Here is an 18978-nt window from a genome sequence, read left to right on the forward strand (position 1 = left end):
CTATAAAAACAGTTCATTTATTACTCTCCTATCCCCAAAGCTGGAAAACAATGAGTGGCTGGATTTAATGGATTTAAAATGTTGATACATTCCTTTTAATTAGGAAAATAGGAAAGCCAGATGCCATCTGAAATTCTCTTACCCAGCTCATTACCTGCATAACACATTTTCAGATTTAACCTGCACGAAAATTATCCCTGCGCTATTTAACCTCTCTGTAATGATTAACACTGTACACTCTGAAAATTTGTATTAGATTAATTTGACAACAAAGCTTAAGAAATTTACTATCCACTTAAATATGAGCACTGTCATATCACGACAACCAAGTTCTCTAAGTGCTGTGTAAGTGCCTGAGGAAGCTGCTCTCTGCCCTCCACCACAGGCACTACGTTACATGCTGTTATGGTGGGAAGTTGCATGGTTTCCATCAGTAACTGCCACTAACGAGAGGCTACAGCCCAGCCACCGGCCCCTGAACCAGCTAGGGTACAATAAAATTGCTGCTGAGTACTTATAATTCATTTCAAAACAAATTAAATCCCCTTCAGTTACTTTGCAAGTGAGGGCAGTAACTCCCTCCTGACAGATGGTAACGAAGAGCAGACCCACGGGATCTTCCTGGAGTGCTCTTGCTCAGTCAGCAGGAACACATCTGTTTATAACCTCCACTTTCATTTTAAAGGTAGTTAAAGGCTCGAGATTTCTCATTTATTTACACTCCGAGTTTAAATTTTTGTGACAGGTTTTGGAACCAAGTCTTCACAGCCCTACAAATGATAAAGAAAAACTCTGCACTTGGACAAACCTCTAAGAAATATCAGATACTTCATTTAGATTTTTATGCTAGACAGCATGATAATTTACATCACATTAAGTCAGACTGTAAAGTATTATACTTTTTCTTTCCTTCACAATAGTTTCAATTTTCCTATGGAGAGTTCAGACTGAAAGACAGGAAAATATCATAATAGCTGTGCTTTTAAGAAGCCAAAATAATACCTTCTTGGTACTTGGTAGATAGGTTAACTGTCAGCCATACACATGGTTTTCATAGCTTGCTCACAGCTTCACTCACTACATATACATACTCATACATTATTTATTTATGGTTCTCCATGTCTCCCTGCTCTGTCTGACAGATATTTCCTAGTTGCTTTTGCGGCTTGTACTTATCTACATTCTGCAGAAGAAACAATTAACCCATGTGATTTTACCAGAACAGCAACTCTTTGCTTTATTTTATCTTAGTAGAATTTAATTCAGATAGATACACTTATCCTGTCTCCAAGTTGAACAAAAGTAAAAGAATCATGGCTTTAATCTGTTTGCTTTTACAATGAAAACTCAGGGCTCTTGGCATTTTTTCTGTGTTGAAATTCTGCATGGTTAAACAACAATTAAAAGGGAGATTAAAAATTAAGACAACAAAGAAGTATGTTTATAGAAACTGGCCCACTAGATCTCCAGTGTGAAGAATGGAAAGACTGCAGAATCTGAAACTAACAAAAATGTGTGTCACAAGCTGATACATTTAATGCAAGTCAAACACTCTCACAGGAAACTACAATGTGGAAGGTAGCAAGTGGAGATGCATAGTCTTGGGATTTAGCTCAATGCATAGCTAATTTATATAGATAGGCTCATACGGATCTTCTCAAGGAGTCAAATTTATGCTCCTGAGAATCCAGCTCTGTCCTCAGCAGGACAAAGTTCAGTAAACTGCTATAATCTGTATAAGAAAATAAGCTTGGCTGGGAAATAACTTGGAAGGCTTCCTTTGTGGGAAATACTGAGATGAAAGACTACTGTATTTTTGCAGAAGCATTTTAAACCCTTCAAAAGAATGGGCACTGCAGGAGGGTAAGAAGACTGACACTATTAACTGGCAAATCAGTTATACAGAGGAAAAATTAATGTCAAAGATTAGTATGAACATAGAAGTCACACCTACTAAATTTCAACACATCATGATGGCAGGAATACAGAATATTTTTTTAGAGAGAAAGTGTGTTGCAGACTCCAATCCAACTCCTCCTCCATACTCCAAGGCAACAGAGATCTCAGCACTGTGTAATGGACACGCTCGCTGAGCACAGGATAAGCCATACACAAGAGGTGCAAACATGATTCAGAGTATAGCTGCTTAATGTCCTCGCATGCCCTGGGAGGGCAGACACTGAAGAGGAATTGGGTTTTGCAGCATGACCGAATGCTTCCTCTGGTGTTGCAAAATCCGAAGCAGACATTCGATTTTGCTATTTATCACTGCTTTGGAGCAGCTCCTCTATCTGTTTGATTGGAAGATAAGAAAGTGCGTGTGCATGCATGCACACACAAGATCCCTTTCATCATGGGGTGAGCTCTGCTAAGATGTGATCTAACCTGAATTACAATGTTAAAATCTGCAGCCTCCCTACCTTCATTATCTGTCTTTTTTAGAATTTGAGACTTTTTTATTTTTTGACACATATTCAGTAGTCTTTGTGCTGTGCATTTTTTCTGTTTGCTTTTCAGATTTCTAAGGTACGCTAATTGCCTGTTTTCTCTCCTAAAAACTTAATTTTAGAAATTTTAATGAATACCTAAAACGTTTTTAAAGAGTACAGACATGCCTGTGCCTGCTTCTGCCTTCCCACTTTCTGTGTTGCACTCCAGTAAGAATAGGATCAAGGTCTTGAAGGAACAGGACTGATTAAACTGAAAACTATTTTTTAATCTAATAAAAACTTTAAATCCTGTACTAGACACAAGGAATACATCAAGGGAGAAAAAAGATCAAAAAGAAAAGTGTTGGATAAAATATGTTTTTGAGCAATTTTACATGTTTTAAATCAGAGGCAAAATGGAGAGGTTTTTAACTCAATAGCACCTTGTGCGCTGGGGGAGTGCTCAGTACCCAGGCAGCAATGTCCACGTGCTGCCTGTGAAACCAGGAGACTTCTGCTGGGCTGGAACACAAAAATTTGATTTCTCAGTTTGCAGGGGAAGAGAGAGGTGGGGCTGAACCATGGGCCTACCTTGTCATCTCCACAAGGAGGGAAGCACATAAAACTGAAATCCACCCAAATGCAGCAGCTGGTTCAAGGCCATTAGACTGCAATTTTCATGAGGCTGATGGTAGGCCAAGAAACTACAAAATGGCAGAGTCTGGGAACAGCTGAACCAGGTTGTACACTGTCGGTAACTGTATTTTCATGGCAATTATGCCTACACCAATACAATTTGAAAAAACCCCAACTAACTGGCGTGAATAATCTCAAAAAGGAATTACTGAAGTGTTAAGCTTTAGAGGCAACTAGTTACTACAGATTAATCAACTGTATAAAAATGAAATTTTCACCAGGAAAATCACAAGGCTTGAAGAGACCTAGCAGTAAGTAAACATCAGATAAAATGAGAAACAATAAAATGTGTAGCAGGTCTGGTTAATGAAGGGGGATAGCACCAATATTCTACATTGATGACACAAAGAAAATTATGTAAACATGAAGAGAACACTATCTGTAGCTCCTTAATCTTCATGGAAGCTCTTCTAGACAATTAACAACTGATAGAAAAGTAATAGGTCAAAGATTAAAGAAAGAATATGTGAGTTTAAAAGCCAAAATGATACAGAAAACAATTCAGTTGGGTATAGATATGAAATATGAGTGATGAGAATGAATGAAAAGAAAAAATGACTGAGGACCACTGGAGGGGGAAACAGATGTAACAGCTCACTAAGACTCATTAAAACTTGACCAGTTCATTTTACATCTCAAAGACAGCAAGTTTTTCTATAAAAGATGTGGCTGAACTTAAACTTTAATGAAAGTAGTAATGCTACAACTCTTTATGGCTATTAAGATATTTTCTGAAGTGAACAAAATAAAACAAATGTATTCCTTTGAATTTGTAAACAGCCTAGAACAGAAGACTAGAATCTAGCAAGGAATAAGCAAGAACACCACTGACCATTTTAGCACAGTTACCCATGGCTGCTGGACACACGGAGCACAGAGAGAGGTGGGAAGCACAGCATGAAATGCATCTTATGTCTACATTAAGAACTGCCAAGGCATCTCTCTCCATAATGGCAATTCATGCCATGGGAGATAAAAAAGGAGGATCTTCTCCTTCACAGTAGTGCCATAAACTGACTGTTACATGCCAGAGCATCAACTTGTTTCCCAGCATTTGTCTCCTATAAATTCCCCCTCCTCTTTGACAGAACTTTCCAGTTTCTTTGTGACTGTTTCATTATTCATAGCCAGAAACAAACATTGGATCACTTACAAATTAAACACAATAATAAACCAACTTGCCAGGTATAACTGTACCTCTAAATTGCACTACAGACTTAGTTTTCTTCACGTGCAACTCAAATGCTTGTTGTGAAGCTGCTGTTGCAGTTCACCTTGTTGTGAAAGTTTCAACTGAAGTGCCACTGCAAGAGCTATCTGCAAACAGATGGCTTCAGTGACACTAGTTGTGTTTGCAAAGTGTTTTGGGAATATAAGGAAGAACCACGTGAATATGTGTATTAAACAACACCCATGTTTCTGTTACTTGCACTACAGTCTTTATCACAGATATTGCATCACCTGCTTCCTTCAGAAGTTACATGTAAGTAGTTCAAGGCACATACTACAGATAATATAGAACTAAAAAGAGAAGGAAAAATGTATTAACACTTACTTCATATTTGCTATGTAGTGGCTCTGTTTAAGGCACTAGAAGCAGGTGTTTCCAAATTGTTGAGTTTTTAAGTTTTCTTCTAATTTGTTATGCATACACATGTCTTAAAGCAAACTAACTTAATTTGGGAATGAAACTCTAAAGGAATAGTTCATAGGGACTCATTTGTCCCTTGTTATTTCTCAGCTACAGACTTTACCAAGTACTGTCCCTAAAGGAATTAATAGCATAAAGTATATGCATTGCTAGGTTAAAAAAAAACAGTGTATCACATTCACAACTGCAATTCAGCATTATTTCTTTTTGGTTTTGCAAAACCTGCCATACATACTCTTCAGTGGTTAATGGTACAAATTAAACTGGAATCTGGATGCCCCAAAGCTTTAGTTAGTTTCCAGGTGATTTACAGTAGCATGAAACCAAACAACTTACAAATCAGTGAATCCTACTGTGTTTTTAAATAACTAACACACTTCTGTGAAATTTATTGCACACTTCACTCCTTTTTGTTTTTCCCATTAGACACCATAGGAGCAGTTAATGATAATCTAAGCAAATTACTAACTATCATCTTAAATGACAAATGGAAATAGCTGGAATGAATTACTACTTATACTCACTTGATATAATACGGCACTTTGTTTGGTGAGATTGCCCTTTCCCAGGGGCCTTGGACGGAAGCTGTTAAAAACAAACAAACAAACAAATAAATAAATGACTGCACGCATGCATTCATACATACAAACATACCTAGAAGAGAAACATGGAGGTCAAGTTCAAACAGAAAAGACAATGTTAATCTCTAGAATTACAGTTTGACACTTGGCCATGCCAATACAAGTCTGTTTGCTCAGTTGCCTGTGAAGGCAGGAAAGATTAACCCGCTGTTCTGAGACTTCTGTCCTAATCTGAGAGAAACTGAACTCATTCAGCTGCAAAGATAAATACAAAAAGCCCTCCTTGACTACTAAGATTACAGAATAGATCAGAGCAAGCAACCTATCTTTCTGGTGTGTTCTTTTATAGGGTTCTTCTTCATGATGGCTTTGACTGGGTTTTCTTGAATTTCTTTCCTTGTGTGGTCAGCTCTTTCCATCCTTCTAGGAACAGAATTACGTGCTTGTTTACATTTTATGTTGAGTGAAATTACACTGAGACACCATCCAAGTATTTTGTTTATTCTCTCATTGACTTGTTCTAAATGGAGAACAATTTTATTTTTATTTCTCCACACTGCTAATTGTGCCTTATTGACTTCCAGTAACAGCAAATGATGGAGAAAATGGCAGTGTGATCACAAGAAATAGAGAGGAAGTGACATTACTCTTGACTATCACAGTGTTAAATTTCAACATCAATTTATAATTAAAATATTTTGTAACAAAGTTTTTTATAAAACTAATTTTTGGCAAAACAATTTAAAATTATTTTTTATTAGAGGTTTTATTGGAAGCAGAGATAATTTATGGACTAAACTAGGCCATAATAAGAAAGATAATTTTTTTTATTAAGAGTTTGTTTTCTGTCAAAAGCAGTTGGACCAAAAACTTTATTTTTTAATATAGTGATTAAAAAAATTTTATATGAAAAATGATCCAGTGGGAGGGGTGGGAAAGCCTCTCTGCTTCGCCCAGTGTAACCCTTCTTTTTAGTGACCCCTGCTGTTCACAAAGGAAAATAATTGTTACTAAGACAACTAGTAATTAGCTGCTTGATCATTTGGCAGTGAGTATTTTCTTTCTCTTTCTCTCTTATTCAAATTGATACTTAAAAAATGACACTCCCAAGCTGCAGGTACATTAACAAAGTCAACAAATCACAATCCATACAAATAAAAGTGACTAATATACACATTTTATATATTTTGTACCAGAATTGTTAACCAGATTTAAGGAAGTCAGTCTTCAGAATGAAATACACTGCCTCTCTCTCACCCACAAACTGGAGTGCAGACAAGAGTTGGAGGAAGGAGATGAAACATGCTTATAAAAACGGTTGCATAGGGAAGTCTTGTTATTTTGGTAGAGTCACATGCACATGAATTGTGAAGGAGGGCTGGAAGGTGGCTAGGGACCCCACAAAGGGGAGATAAATCAGATAGCAGCAGTGGAGGAAGCTGGAGCTACATGGTCTAAAGAGGAAGAGCAACTGGGAACAGGGTACAGGCTGGCAAATGGGACAATGGGTTTCACATACATTTAAGACAATTCTGAGAAGCTAGGGGAAGGAAGGAATATTTTTGGAAGAAATATGAACGTGGTAATCCTGTTTTAGATTGCTGGTGGCCAACGAGTTACGAAAAGCCTACCACAGCATCTCTGTGGATCCCACTGTTAGCTACAGATGGTTAGTTGGGGGTTGAAGACAAGCTGAGTGTATCGTGTATCGCTTTCTTATTACTTACACAGTTTTGCATTCTTTAAAAAGGAAAGGAGAAATTAAATTTCAAAGGTATGAACCATAAAAACAGGTAACTCCTAAAGTGTGCAAGAACCACAGAATTTGAATGAGTGTTAGATCTCATGGAAAAATAACATGCTGCACTGCCATTGAAGTCTGTATCATGACCCACACATACAAGAGCACAGGACTGTGTGCATTTTTGTATACAAATACTCAGATATACACATAATTAATCTATGATCCAATACTCCTCCTTGGGACAGGGACTGCCATTTTGGTCAGCATGCGTAGGCTGCATAGCTGAAGGGATGCGAACGCCAAGGTTGCCGTTCATTAAGTTGCCCTTCTTGGTAGCACAGGCTGCAGCCACAAGATGCACACAAGTTCTCAGTTTCTGTGTACTGCCATAGCCTCAAATGGTGTAAAGATATAATCTGTTACATAAGTTTTAGCAATGCAAAAATCATCAAAACCAGAATATCATGTAATGTTTTTATGTTAACTGCCTTAAAATAAGGGAACACGTCCTACTTTTGACCCTATTTTTAGGTTCATACAAAACTCTTAACCGTGATGCTTAATTATTCTTTCTACTGGTGAGAACATAAGCTTCTGTAAATGTAATTTTGGTGACTGATCCAATATTCTCCATCATCTAGAAGGAGGTGGGAAACTGAAGCAAAGGAGTTAGACATAGATTACAATTACATTTTACATTATCAATTACTTGATGATTTCTTTGTATCTTTTTATTCAGTAATATTAACCTGTGTGTTAATATGTAGTCCATCAAATAGTTTTAAAATTCCTACTCAGTGACAATGATAAGGTTTCCTACCCATGGGAACTGGTATTGCCTGAGGACTAGTTCAAATAGGATTATACTAAGTTATAACTTTTGAAAATAACCCCTCAATATTAACTAAAAATTGACCTTCTTACATCATTAATACAATAATTAAAACAATCATCATTATTCCCAACAGAAATACCAAGTTACAGTTCTTCCACTTCAAGATCTATTTTAATTCAACACCTAAAGGACAGAAGATTGCTGCGTATTGTTTTGGAAGGTATATTTCTTCTGTTGCTTCTGAATTCATCTAGGTAAGAGCTTTGCAGTTATAACTTATTATCACAGAATCTTACTTGCAACAGTGTTCTTGATACATTAGAAGAGGAACAAATACTTTGCTTTCATGAGAACTAAGTGCTTTAGGAATAACAAACAATTCTGTGATGTTCTGCATAATTGGATTTAGTGTTTCTTCAAGAGATTGCAGTGAAGCTGTCTGTAATACACTTTTGGTTTCCTGAATGATTCTAGCCTTGCATAAATTTGAGTTGACAAAATACATGGTACTTTTTACAGCTATCATAAGAGAATAATGATTTAATTTTAGGAAGAAGCTAGAACAGCTGTTTCTTATCTCTGGTTACCAGTACAGGCTTAATATCCATTACAAAGCTAGTACAGGTAATGGACATATATATTTAATTCCTGGTTAAGACCATTTTAGTAGTCCATTTAAAACTCTTGCTAGCAAAGACTGCTTTTATATGATACTCTAGTATCCCTGTGTGCTACAGCACTCAAGAATCAGACATTTTCCTGTTTGCTAAGTGTAATTCAAAAGTGTTTTATTGTTCTAGCTTGCATAGTGTGAGAACCCATTACCCTTATACCCAGCTACTTGCAATGCTATTGACTGAAATTAAATACCACAACAAAATATGAGGCATTTTAAGAGTGAGCTTAAATTTCCCTATACTTTGTTTGCATTGGTATACATTTTAATGGTCACCTAATTTGGGAGTTTTATTTCTTTCTGTTGGTGTGCTAACATCTGAGACTTGCTTTGCCTATTCAACTGAAATGAACATGGTTCTTGACAGTAAGCCTACATCCTTGTTTGCAGACTGTATAATGAAATGGTAGCATGCTGGCTTTCTGAACTTCAGCAGTGTTTTAATCTATGCAGGGACCTGAATGAAATATTAAATAGGATGATGGTATAATTTTATCTGTGTTGATATTACAAAAAATAATCTGATAAATATTTTACTTTAGCACTACAAACACAATGAAAAATACATGCTTGTTTACTAATAGTAAAATATTTCTCCTCCAGCTATTCAAAAAGTAAACTTAGTATGTCCACATTTAAAAGTTATTCTTAGTTGTCCTTATTTACACAGTCAGTACACACTTCTAGTCACTATATAGCATCATGAGTGTACATTTTCAGTTCTAAATAGGAGTCAAAAGATTTTCTTTGTATTTCACCAGAGGTTAAAGTGTTGGGCAACAGTTTTAGGACAGAAACCACAAAGTAGCACTGCCTAGTGTCTATACACCATACACTGTTACATATATCTTCTCAATTATTTTTCACTTGGACATTATATTTATTATATATGCATTTCAGCTTCATGATAGTTAAAACTGTGTTCATTTTTGTATTCACAATCAAGACCTGCACTACCTGCTCAGTGATCATAGTAGCAGTAACTCAGCAAGGTGCTTAATTATCTTCACATTTTAATAATGCTAATAATTTACTGGTTCAGCTTCGGAATTCTACCTGCATGACTTACATTGTTCTACCTAGCATTATAATCATTAATATCTTTATGCAAACACAGAGCCAGAAATTTGTTTATTTATACACAGAAGGTTTGTTTTTCGTAGCAATTATTTCCACTGCAGCAAGATAGGGAGTTGGTGACTTTAGATAAAGGCAGGCAGGGAGAATGAATTGATGAGACAATCTTTGTGTCTCGAAAGACTAATTCCCCAAGAATCGGAAGTTCACATCTGTGTAAGGTACCTTCACCTTTGAAAGATACATTGAGTACTATTACAATTATTTTCAAATGAGACCATTATAAATGAGAAACTATTGCTCTAAACACACTATAAAGAGCTTATGCTTCTCTTCCTGAGAGAATATGCCAAAGCAATGTTTTCCTTCCATATCAGTTCACGATATACACTGGCAGGATGCCATCTCTAATTCATATGCCTGCATGACAGTGGCACAACAGAAGTGTTTGCATGATGTAAGAGTTCTTTGAGATCCTTTGCAACAAATGTCAGTATACATCTGTAAAATACGATCGCCGCTATCCATATTTATAGAGAATTTATTTCTTAATTATGTGCATTTATTGTACTAGGTGAGACCAAAGAACAGTCAGATCGTGTTGTGTAAGACTGAGGTCTAGTATTGCACTGTGTAGTTGAGACACTGTCAGAATACACTGACTGCACAGTTTAGAAGTTACAAGGCAGAAACATCAAGCAAATCCTGTCTTTCACAAGGACTAGACAGCATGAGGTCTACTCTGCTCTGAGCCCTAGCTCACGGTGCTGCACACATGGATGGGTTCACAGGCATTTCGGCGCTAAAGAGCTCCTCCTCAGCTTGGGTTCTGCTGTTCTTAAACCCAAGCAAGCATTCACTACTTCCCTGCAACGCTAGCAGCACCCTTTGTCGCTGTAGCATGTCTGCAGACATTTACTGAATACACCATTTTCAGAACACTTCTAAACAATTTGAAGAAGGGATTATTAGTCATGAAAAACTTCAGCACATGATCAGGGCCAATTACAACAATGGTCACTTTATAAGAGTTATAAAAGAGTCCTTTTCATCCTGCATTTCCTGATGGAAACTTAAGATTTCTTTTTAAAGCCAATCTAAGATTTCTCACCTGCAGCCTAGGGTCAACATTATATGATACAGCCTAAATAATGTACACTTTTAATCATGAATAGTGTTTCTAGAAGTTTCCAAATGCCACTTGTAACATAAAATATAAAATCCATCTAATGCTCATTTTCTTAAATGTCACACTACAGTAAAATGGCAAAAAATACAAGCATCTACTTGTTCAATAAAGAAATACTTCATGAAATACAGCAAAGTGATATAGTCTGTATTGATCTGCATCTCTCAAGTTACAGGTACTTCATATTGCTAATTTCTGTTGCACTCATATGCTCTTAAAAATCTCTATAACTGGCTCATCATATGAGGTCATAAAATGATGTAATCAAATCGGTGCTGATTTTGTTGCAAATGTAATTAGATAAATAGAAAAATAAATATTTGATAAATATTCCATGTCTCACATAACAAAACGTAACAGAAAAAATCTAGTAGAAAATTTGCCTATTGTACCACAGTCCTGGAGTTTGAAGACAGGGGAATGTCCTAAACTGAACACAATGTACATCTCATGACAACATGGCTGCATGGTTAAATACATCACAGTTAAACTTGGCAGTGTAAAAAATGAAATAGTTTCCATTTAGGCTTCACAGATCAAATGTTACTCCAAAAAGATTATAAAATACTGGGGGGAAGATTCAATCTTAGTAACATATTAATTCAGACAGTGGACAGAAGTATAATAGGCAGTAACCCATCTTTTGAGTCTTATTAAAAGTAAAACATAATATTTGATTACTTGCAAATTATTTAGCACTTCATAACATAGAATTGTCTACCAACCAAGGATAAAATAGAGAAGTTAATTAGGCTAATATAAAAAAAAAAATAAGGCAGCAATTTTCCTGACCTCTCCCCTCCAAAGCCTCTCTGCTTTAAAATAAATTTTATACAGCATATTTAAATTGAAGACAAATGAAACCCAAGAACACGAGAGAGATACAGAATTAATAAACTACCATTCTAAGGTGTTTTTTTATTGGAAGCCTTTTTTCACAAACACAAGACATTAATTACAAAAAAAACTCGCTTGCTTCCAGAGGAGAACATCTTAATTTGAAAACTGACTTTATAATTTTTTTCAGAAATTTGTATCCCAATGCATTATAGTGGAAAGGGTCACTTAGCACAAAAGTACAGGAAAGAGGAAAACATAGGTATAAAGCTGGAACTCCATAAATCATATTTCATTGTGAATCAAATATATTATTAAGTTTCATGGAGAGATTCTCCATGCTTTTCCTGAGAAGAAAATATAATGGAAAAATTAAAGCCCACAAAAGGAAGGCTGGTGATCATATGACCTGATGACATATACTTTCACTGCAAAATTAATTCTATTAATTTTATTCCAAAAATAAGAGATTCTCTCAAAATATGCCAATGTTGTATTTCTCTTAAAAACCTTTAGCACTCAGGAAAAGGCTAGCACTATATACAAGTTGTAGCTGTGACCATGGTATTCTAAACAACAAATGGACAGAAGACATTTTTCCCTAACTTTAAACTTGATTTAACCATCACACAAGTATTGATGTTGAATTGGTGCCTAGAGCTGCTACAAATTCACCATGATAATAACAATGGCAAGACCCACTGAAGTGAACTTTTTTTGTTGGTATTTTTTATTTTTTCCTTTTTCAGAAGCACATGCAGTCATTTTGCATTTATAAGGAAGTAAAAAAAAAATTTCTAGCAATCAGGATCCTGTAGCTAATATGACCATATTTAAATGCAATAACTAAATCCTTTTGCTTCCAGAGAATTTTGTTAGGCTGATTCTTCTGTGACCACTTATCCTCTACCTTTATCTTACTAGCCAGTTATATTTTTCTATTTAAAACATTCAATGCAATATCTAAAAATATTAGATCACATATCCAAAAGCCATGGATGAATGGACATGGTCTTCAACATCTGCATGTCAAAAGTGATATCTGGAAGACAATATAATATAATATATACAGTGAGAAGTAAGAGAGAAAAATATAGCTGTTAGCACTGGAAAATAATCTATCAGGTAGGTGGGTAAAGTATCTTAAGAGATCTAGGGCCCTGTCATTTTTAGAGTCAAATGTCTTAATCAGCAGGACTTGCCCTTTTAAATATGCCTGCCTGTGCAAGAAAGAGCTTCACCAGTCTTCATCTTGCATAATCTAAGCACCCAAAAGGTGGGAGATGCAAGTACTTGACTTCTCTCCTAGCTTGAAGGAATTCAGACCCACATCTCCAATTTCTCAGGAGAGTGGCCTAAATAACTGAAGGAAAACACAAAAGAACAGAAAGAAGAAGAAAAAAACCCAACAGATATGGATCTTAACAGCTCTGAGCTTATCCTAAGAGGGAGAGAGATTGGTTACATAGCCCATGCCTGTGATCATGTATTTTATTTTTAAGCAACAATTGTCTGACATAAAATGCAGCCGATGCACTATGATCACTAACATGCAATGCAAACTCTTGGATCCAGAGTTCGTAACCTTTCTGTTTCTGAATGAAGGCTGCTGTGGCTGCCTCATTTCATGTGGAACCCCGTGTTGTTCCTGCTCAGAAGTCCAAAACTTAAAGGCATAGTTAGGTACCTCCAGTTAAAATATAGCTCCTAGCACATATTTAGGTATGCAAATTTAAAAGTCTGGTACCGATGTATCCAGGTAGCAGAAGCCTGTAGCCTGGGAAATACAAATCCCAAAATGTTAGCTAGATGTTAATCAGCCTTTCAGACTTGCAAACCTAAATGTTCTTTCTATTCCTCCTGTTTCCAGGTTCTTCACCTTGATGAACGTCTGTGTTCTCCAAGCTTGGGAATCACAAACAGTGCCTAGGATCTCCCAGTCATGCTTGTAAGTAATCGTCAGTTATATCTGGGCAGTATTTCATGCAGTCACTTCATTGACAGGCTGTACATACTAACAGGTGGCTCATACTGGAGCTGGACAGTAAATTACAAGGTTTGCTTATGCTTTTAAAAGATGTAATATCTTCTATTTTTCAGTGATCACAAGTAATGCATGTGAATGAGCTATCACATTACAAATAGGATTGATGGGAGGCTGGCTAGCACAGAAAATTATGTTAAAAACAATTTGACATGAATCCTACCTCTCATTTATTGCATCTCAAAAAAAAAAAAAAAGTAATAACTGTTGTGACAAATATAGGCAGATTCTCCAACAAGAGACAATGAATCCCATTCTTTCCAAGAGGCAGCATCACAGAGAAAAATAAAGGAGAAGTGAAAAAAGTAAAATTATTAGAGGAATCACCAAACACTCTAGAGCTGGCATTATGTGGGAAATCTGCAGGTACTCTTTTTCAGAGTTCTGTTACTGCATATAGTTTCCAAATTAAGTACCATCATCCATGAAAGGATCACTGATTTTTTTAATTACTTTGATAAATATTTACCAGTTTCTCTTTAATAGAAAGGTGGTATTTTTGTACTTTTTTTTTTTTTTTTTTTTTAACACCGTGATTGAGATCATTCTAATTAAACAGCAAAACCTTCAAAACTAACAAATTCATTCCGTGGATTCATGATATAATATCTTGCACATGTAATATATTTATCAGCTATATCTTAACAACTATTGCTGTGAATGCTGGGAGCCTCTGTCCTTGGTAAGGGACAGACTGAGGAAGAGCTGGGACTATGTGGAGACTGGCAGAATGAAATGAGTTTGGGGAAGCATGAAGGACTGATCAGAAGCTCAGGGGCTGAGGTGAGAGAGCCCAGCAAAAAATGTAAGAGGCCTGGATAGAGGCAAGTCCACATGCTGACAGAAAAGTAAGAGCCAGTTTTGATGAGGTCCTTTATATCTGAGGGCAGCCCAAAGCCTTGCTATAGAGACACAAGTGTATACTTGTGCCTTTGTCGTTACTTTAACTTCACAGTCAGGAGACGCCTGAATTACCCTGTGCCACAGTATAAACACACACTGTCACCTGGTCATTTCAAAGGAGGAGTGGAAAGAGAAGATCAAACTGAATGAAATGACAATGGAGAAAAGTTGTTCCTAAATTAAAAATGCTACAAAGGAACAGACCTTTTTGTTTTGGTTTTGTGGCTTGTTTTGTTTTTCTTTTCTCCTTGTTCACTCCTTATCTTTCTAGCTCACACCTCCTTTCCCATCTCTCTCAGAAATAGCTCTAAGAATATCTCTTAGAACAGGCTGCAAGTGCTTAGAAACGGGGACTACCACTTGACTCCTTGCCTGCACAGGGCATACGTATGGTGTCACTGCATCACTCCCCCATTATTTTTGTGTTAGGTTTTCAAGAGCCCTATGCAACTTCAGTTCCAACTAAGCAGAAACAGACAGATGATGCTGTAATTTATATATATAAAATAATACAAACACATAAAAAACCATTATTACAGATTAGCAGTTGATATTTATTTCTTCCAGATAGAAGAGAAATGTAATTCAGTCACTGACAATGTGAACTTGGCTACAGTACCACCCTTTCTGTAGAACTACTTAAAGGTAGATCAACGCTAAAAGGACAATTTTTCCTATAATTATATAAATACAGTTGGGAGCTGAAGATCATCACTTGTATCTTAAGATGAGCAAGCATGTATGGTAGAGGGAAAGTTGATGCTGAGTTTGAGAGGATTAACTGATTATTATTACTGGCATATAAATTAGGTATGAAATAGCCAATAAATTGTTTATTTTCCTTACCTATCACAGTTTGCATTGATCTTATGTATAGATAAAAACGCTCTGTGAGTTGAGCTTATAAAGTAAAACCAGAGACCACAATTACTGTGATTCATCTTTTCACTGTTGTTGCCACAGCTAGACTGATCCAGCTTGGACTCTGTTTGCCATGCACTGGAAGATCATTTACAAGCCATTGAATTTACCTTCATTTGACCTGCCCAATTCTGTTTGACTTGTTCATCCCCGAAAGTACAGATACAGAAACAAGACTAGTGCTAGATGGCAAAGACTCTGGCACTCTCTCCTGTAGTGCTACCTCTCGAACAGATATGCTTCTGTTAGTGTAGGGATGCAGAGGTAGTACATGAAAAGCATGTAAAAGCATGATATTTTTATCAGGCGTAGTAACAGTACATGATACAGAGGAGCTTAATGCTTTTGGAATTTGATGCTTATGAAAGATGGGACTGATAGATGCACTGGCAGTTTTCAGTAACTGAACACTTGCATTTGGGAAGGATTCTGTAGATATTTTCAGTGCTTCAAATACCTAACTTTTGTGTGCATATGTTTTCACACGGATCCTTTTCCTAAAGCAATCCTCAAGTGTCCAGAATGATTTCCACTCTTTGCTGGCTCTGGTTAGTACACAGAAGAATCATGTATTGTCTCATTGTCTCGCTAATGGTAGGTGGGCTAAAAGAGGTGACTGTCATAACACTGAGCAACTTTTAGATTGATCTAGTTTATCAGTAATAAAGGCAGAACAGGTCTAGGACATAACTGTCACCCAAGCTGCCTGGCTGCGCTCAGCACCAGCACTGAGAACACCAACATGCTGTTCAGTGTGGTAACATAGTTCAGGTCACTCCAGTCTCTTCCAGATTGCAGTATAGGCTTGCTTAATTTACCCTTCAAATTTATTCTTTCACCAGGAATCACTGTGTGTCATAAGAAAAACATGCATCTGCTTACATATTGCATTCATGTCATATACCCATAACGACTCTCACCTGTTCGGTCTTGGCAAGTCTGATTTGCAGCTTCATAGATTGAACTGACAAGTTATTCCCAGTGATTAAGTGTTACTTAAAAGAGATTTTGAAAAAGTAGTAGAAAATACAAAAATAGGATTTATTTCTTCACAGGATCATAATATGATAAAATAAGATGCAGGGTTGAACCACTGCGAGCCTGCGTTATGTTTATATGGCACAATATTGACTCTGGGTTTGAATTTGCAGTTCACCCCACTGAGAATTTTCAGCTTCCCATTGAGATTTCCACTGGAAAAATGGTTAACCAATTAAAATTACGATGCAGTATCAGCTGAAAAAAAGTTTGTCCTCTACCCCACTGTGAACATAGCTGTGCAATAATAGTAACATCTATTTCTGATGTCTGGATAGCTTGTGCCTCTGCATGTAGGAGACCATTATCCTGTGACTGTGTTCTGTTCTGCTGATATAATCTCTTAAATAAAGTTTTACTGTTTACTTTCCTTAATTGAAGTACAATAGAAAAGTCATGGCCTTTAAAAAGCTTCACTTTAGTCACTGCCTGGGAACTTTGAAGGTGTTTCAAGTTGTCTTTCAGTGTACTTCAAAACATTCTTGTTAAAAGAGTGCGTGGAGGTGGAGTGGGAATATTACTGGCAATTATATTTTATGCAGAGTTGTAAAAAGTTACTTAACTGCCATCCTTCTGCCAACTTTCCCACTACCGTTTTGATCCTCTCGCTGCACTGCTAAGTGATCAAATCCTCCAAAATATTTTTCCTGCAGGTCTTATTTTACCCCTTTTTGGAGATGAATATTTCTTTGAACAGATAAACTAAATTTAAAATTTTTTGAATCCTTTCTGGGTTACAGTCATCAGAAACTCTTACAATTTCTAATATAATTTTAATTTGATAGTCCTAAAAGAGAACCTTCAAACAATGAAGACCAGTCTTGCACTGACAGATGTATGGACAGGCTTGATACTGGCACATATTTTCCTTTTACTCTAGACTATATGAACTTATTTAACAGTCTTCTGCACCAAGTAATGAAAAAAATGAAAAACAGTATCATACAGTCTAAAATAGAAATTCATAGCAATGATAAGCACAACATGGGTACAAAAATATCAATTAACTGTCTATTCAAGCTGAGTGAGAAAAATGGGAAGGTACTTACTGGTAAGAAAGTGCTGGGAAGTAGGGCCAAAATCCCTGTGAGCTTCATGCAATTGCCTAATGCGCTCATCAATGGCCACCTGTTAAGAGAAGAGAAGAAAAAAAAAATTACTCTCCTAAACAAGTAGTAATTTTAGTCAGATACTTTTTTCATTAGAGAACATTCTGTTTAAAATTAAGCAGGCTCCTGCAACAATCGTTACCCTTCAGGGCTTAACTGAGATTAATGTATTTTATCCAAAAGGACGGAGGTTAAAAAAAAGGTTTCGGTTTGGTTTTTGGTGTTTCTTTTCCCACCAACTTTAACCGATACTACAAGTTGAAAATGAAAAGGCTGATAAATAAATGTATAGCAAATTAACCTGAATTTATGTACCCGAAGAGGATATGACTGTTGCTTGCCAATACTGAAGTCAAAAACATTCCTCTACATTAATACTTTTACAGAACTGCCTCAAAAGTACTTTTTGAGAGCATACTATTATAAATTAGCATGTGTAAAGTAATCTCTTTTAATGTGGACATGATAACTATATTCTAGCCAAGTAGCTGAAATGAGGGTAACCAAAGAGCATCTGGTACAAACATTTCTGTTCTTTAAATCAGTCAAATCCTAGCCCCTCAACTCTTTCTTCCTTGGAACAGTCCTTTGAAGATCATGTTGTTCCTAATATTTTGTTGGGTTGGTGTACTGCATGAAAACACAGATGCTAGCTGTAAGATTAGTTTTATCTTTACCCTTGAAAATCTCAGTAGATTTAAGTATCAAGCAAGCAGGCAATAGGAGGTGGTTGCTATAGAATTCCACAGTGTATGAATGACATCTAGCAGCAGCTTTATAGACTATACACCAAAAGGATACCATCATAAATAAGGTCTAAGAACAGGATTAGGTAAAGCAATGAAAAAAAACGTTGTAAAATAATGAATAGTTTATAACAGTATTAAGTAAAACAACTGACAGGAACAGATTCACTTAACAAATATTGCCTGTAAGAAAAAGTGCTGTATCAACATTGGCAAAGCAGAAGGAAAAAGTGATTGGTCTGGTTTTATTGTCCTACTTGGGAGATACATAACAAAGAAACAATTAGGTTGCATGAGTAAAGAGCAATCCATGTCTTAAAACTTTCAGGGATTTTTTTGGTTGGTGGTAGGAAGGATCAGTTGTATAACAGCTGAGCATGATTCAGTTAGAAGGCAAATATGATAGAATTGACTAGCTCCTTGATATGGCTGTGTTTGCCAAATAACCCCTAGCCCCCAAAATCTTGTTTCACTAAACACAATAGAAATTTAACATCAGGAC

The 18978-nt window shown here is 36.3% G+C and overlaps 1 protein-coding gene across 21 annotated transcripts in view; it reads right to left on the reverse strand.

Annotated features, from left to right (window-relative positions):
• The window catches only part of DMD (dystrophin), a 1076492-nt gene that overhangs the window by 108734 nt on the left and 948780 nt on the right, over positions 1-18978 (reverse strand). For all 21 annotated transcript variants that reach the window (XM_042788288.1, XM_042788292.1, XM_042788293.1 and 18 more), the window contains 2 exons: positions 17671-17749; positions 5301-5361 (listed from right to left, as the gene is read on the reverse strand). In XM_042788288.1, the coding sequence (XP_042644222.1) occupies positions 5301-5361; positions 17671-17749 (140 nt within the window). The remainder of the gene's footprint in view (positions 1-5300; positions 5362-17670; positions 17750-18978) is intronic.

Source organism: Tyto alba, unplaced genomic scaffold (assembly GCF_018691265.1).
Source record: "Tyto alba isolate M040663 unplaced genomic scaffold, T.alba_DEE_v4.0 Super-Scaffold_14, whole genome shotgun sequence".
Taxonomy (NCBI): domain Eukaryota; kingdom Metazoa; phylum Chordata; class Aves; order Strigiformes; family Tytonidae; genus Tyto; species Tyto alba.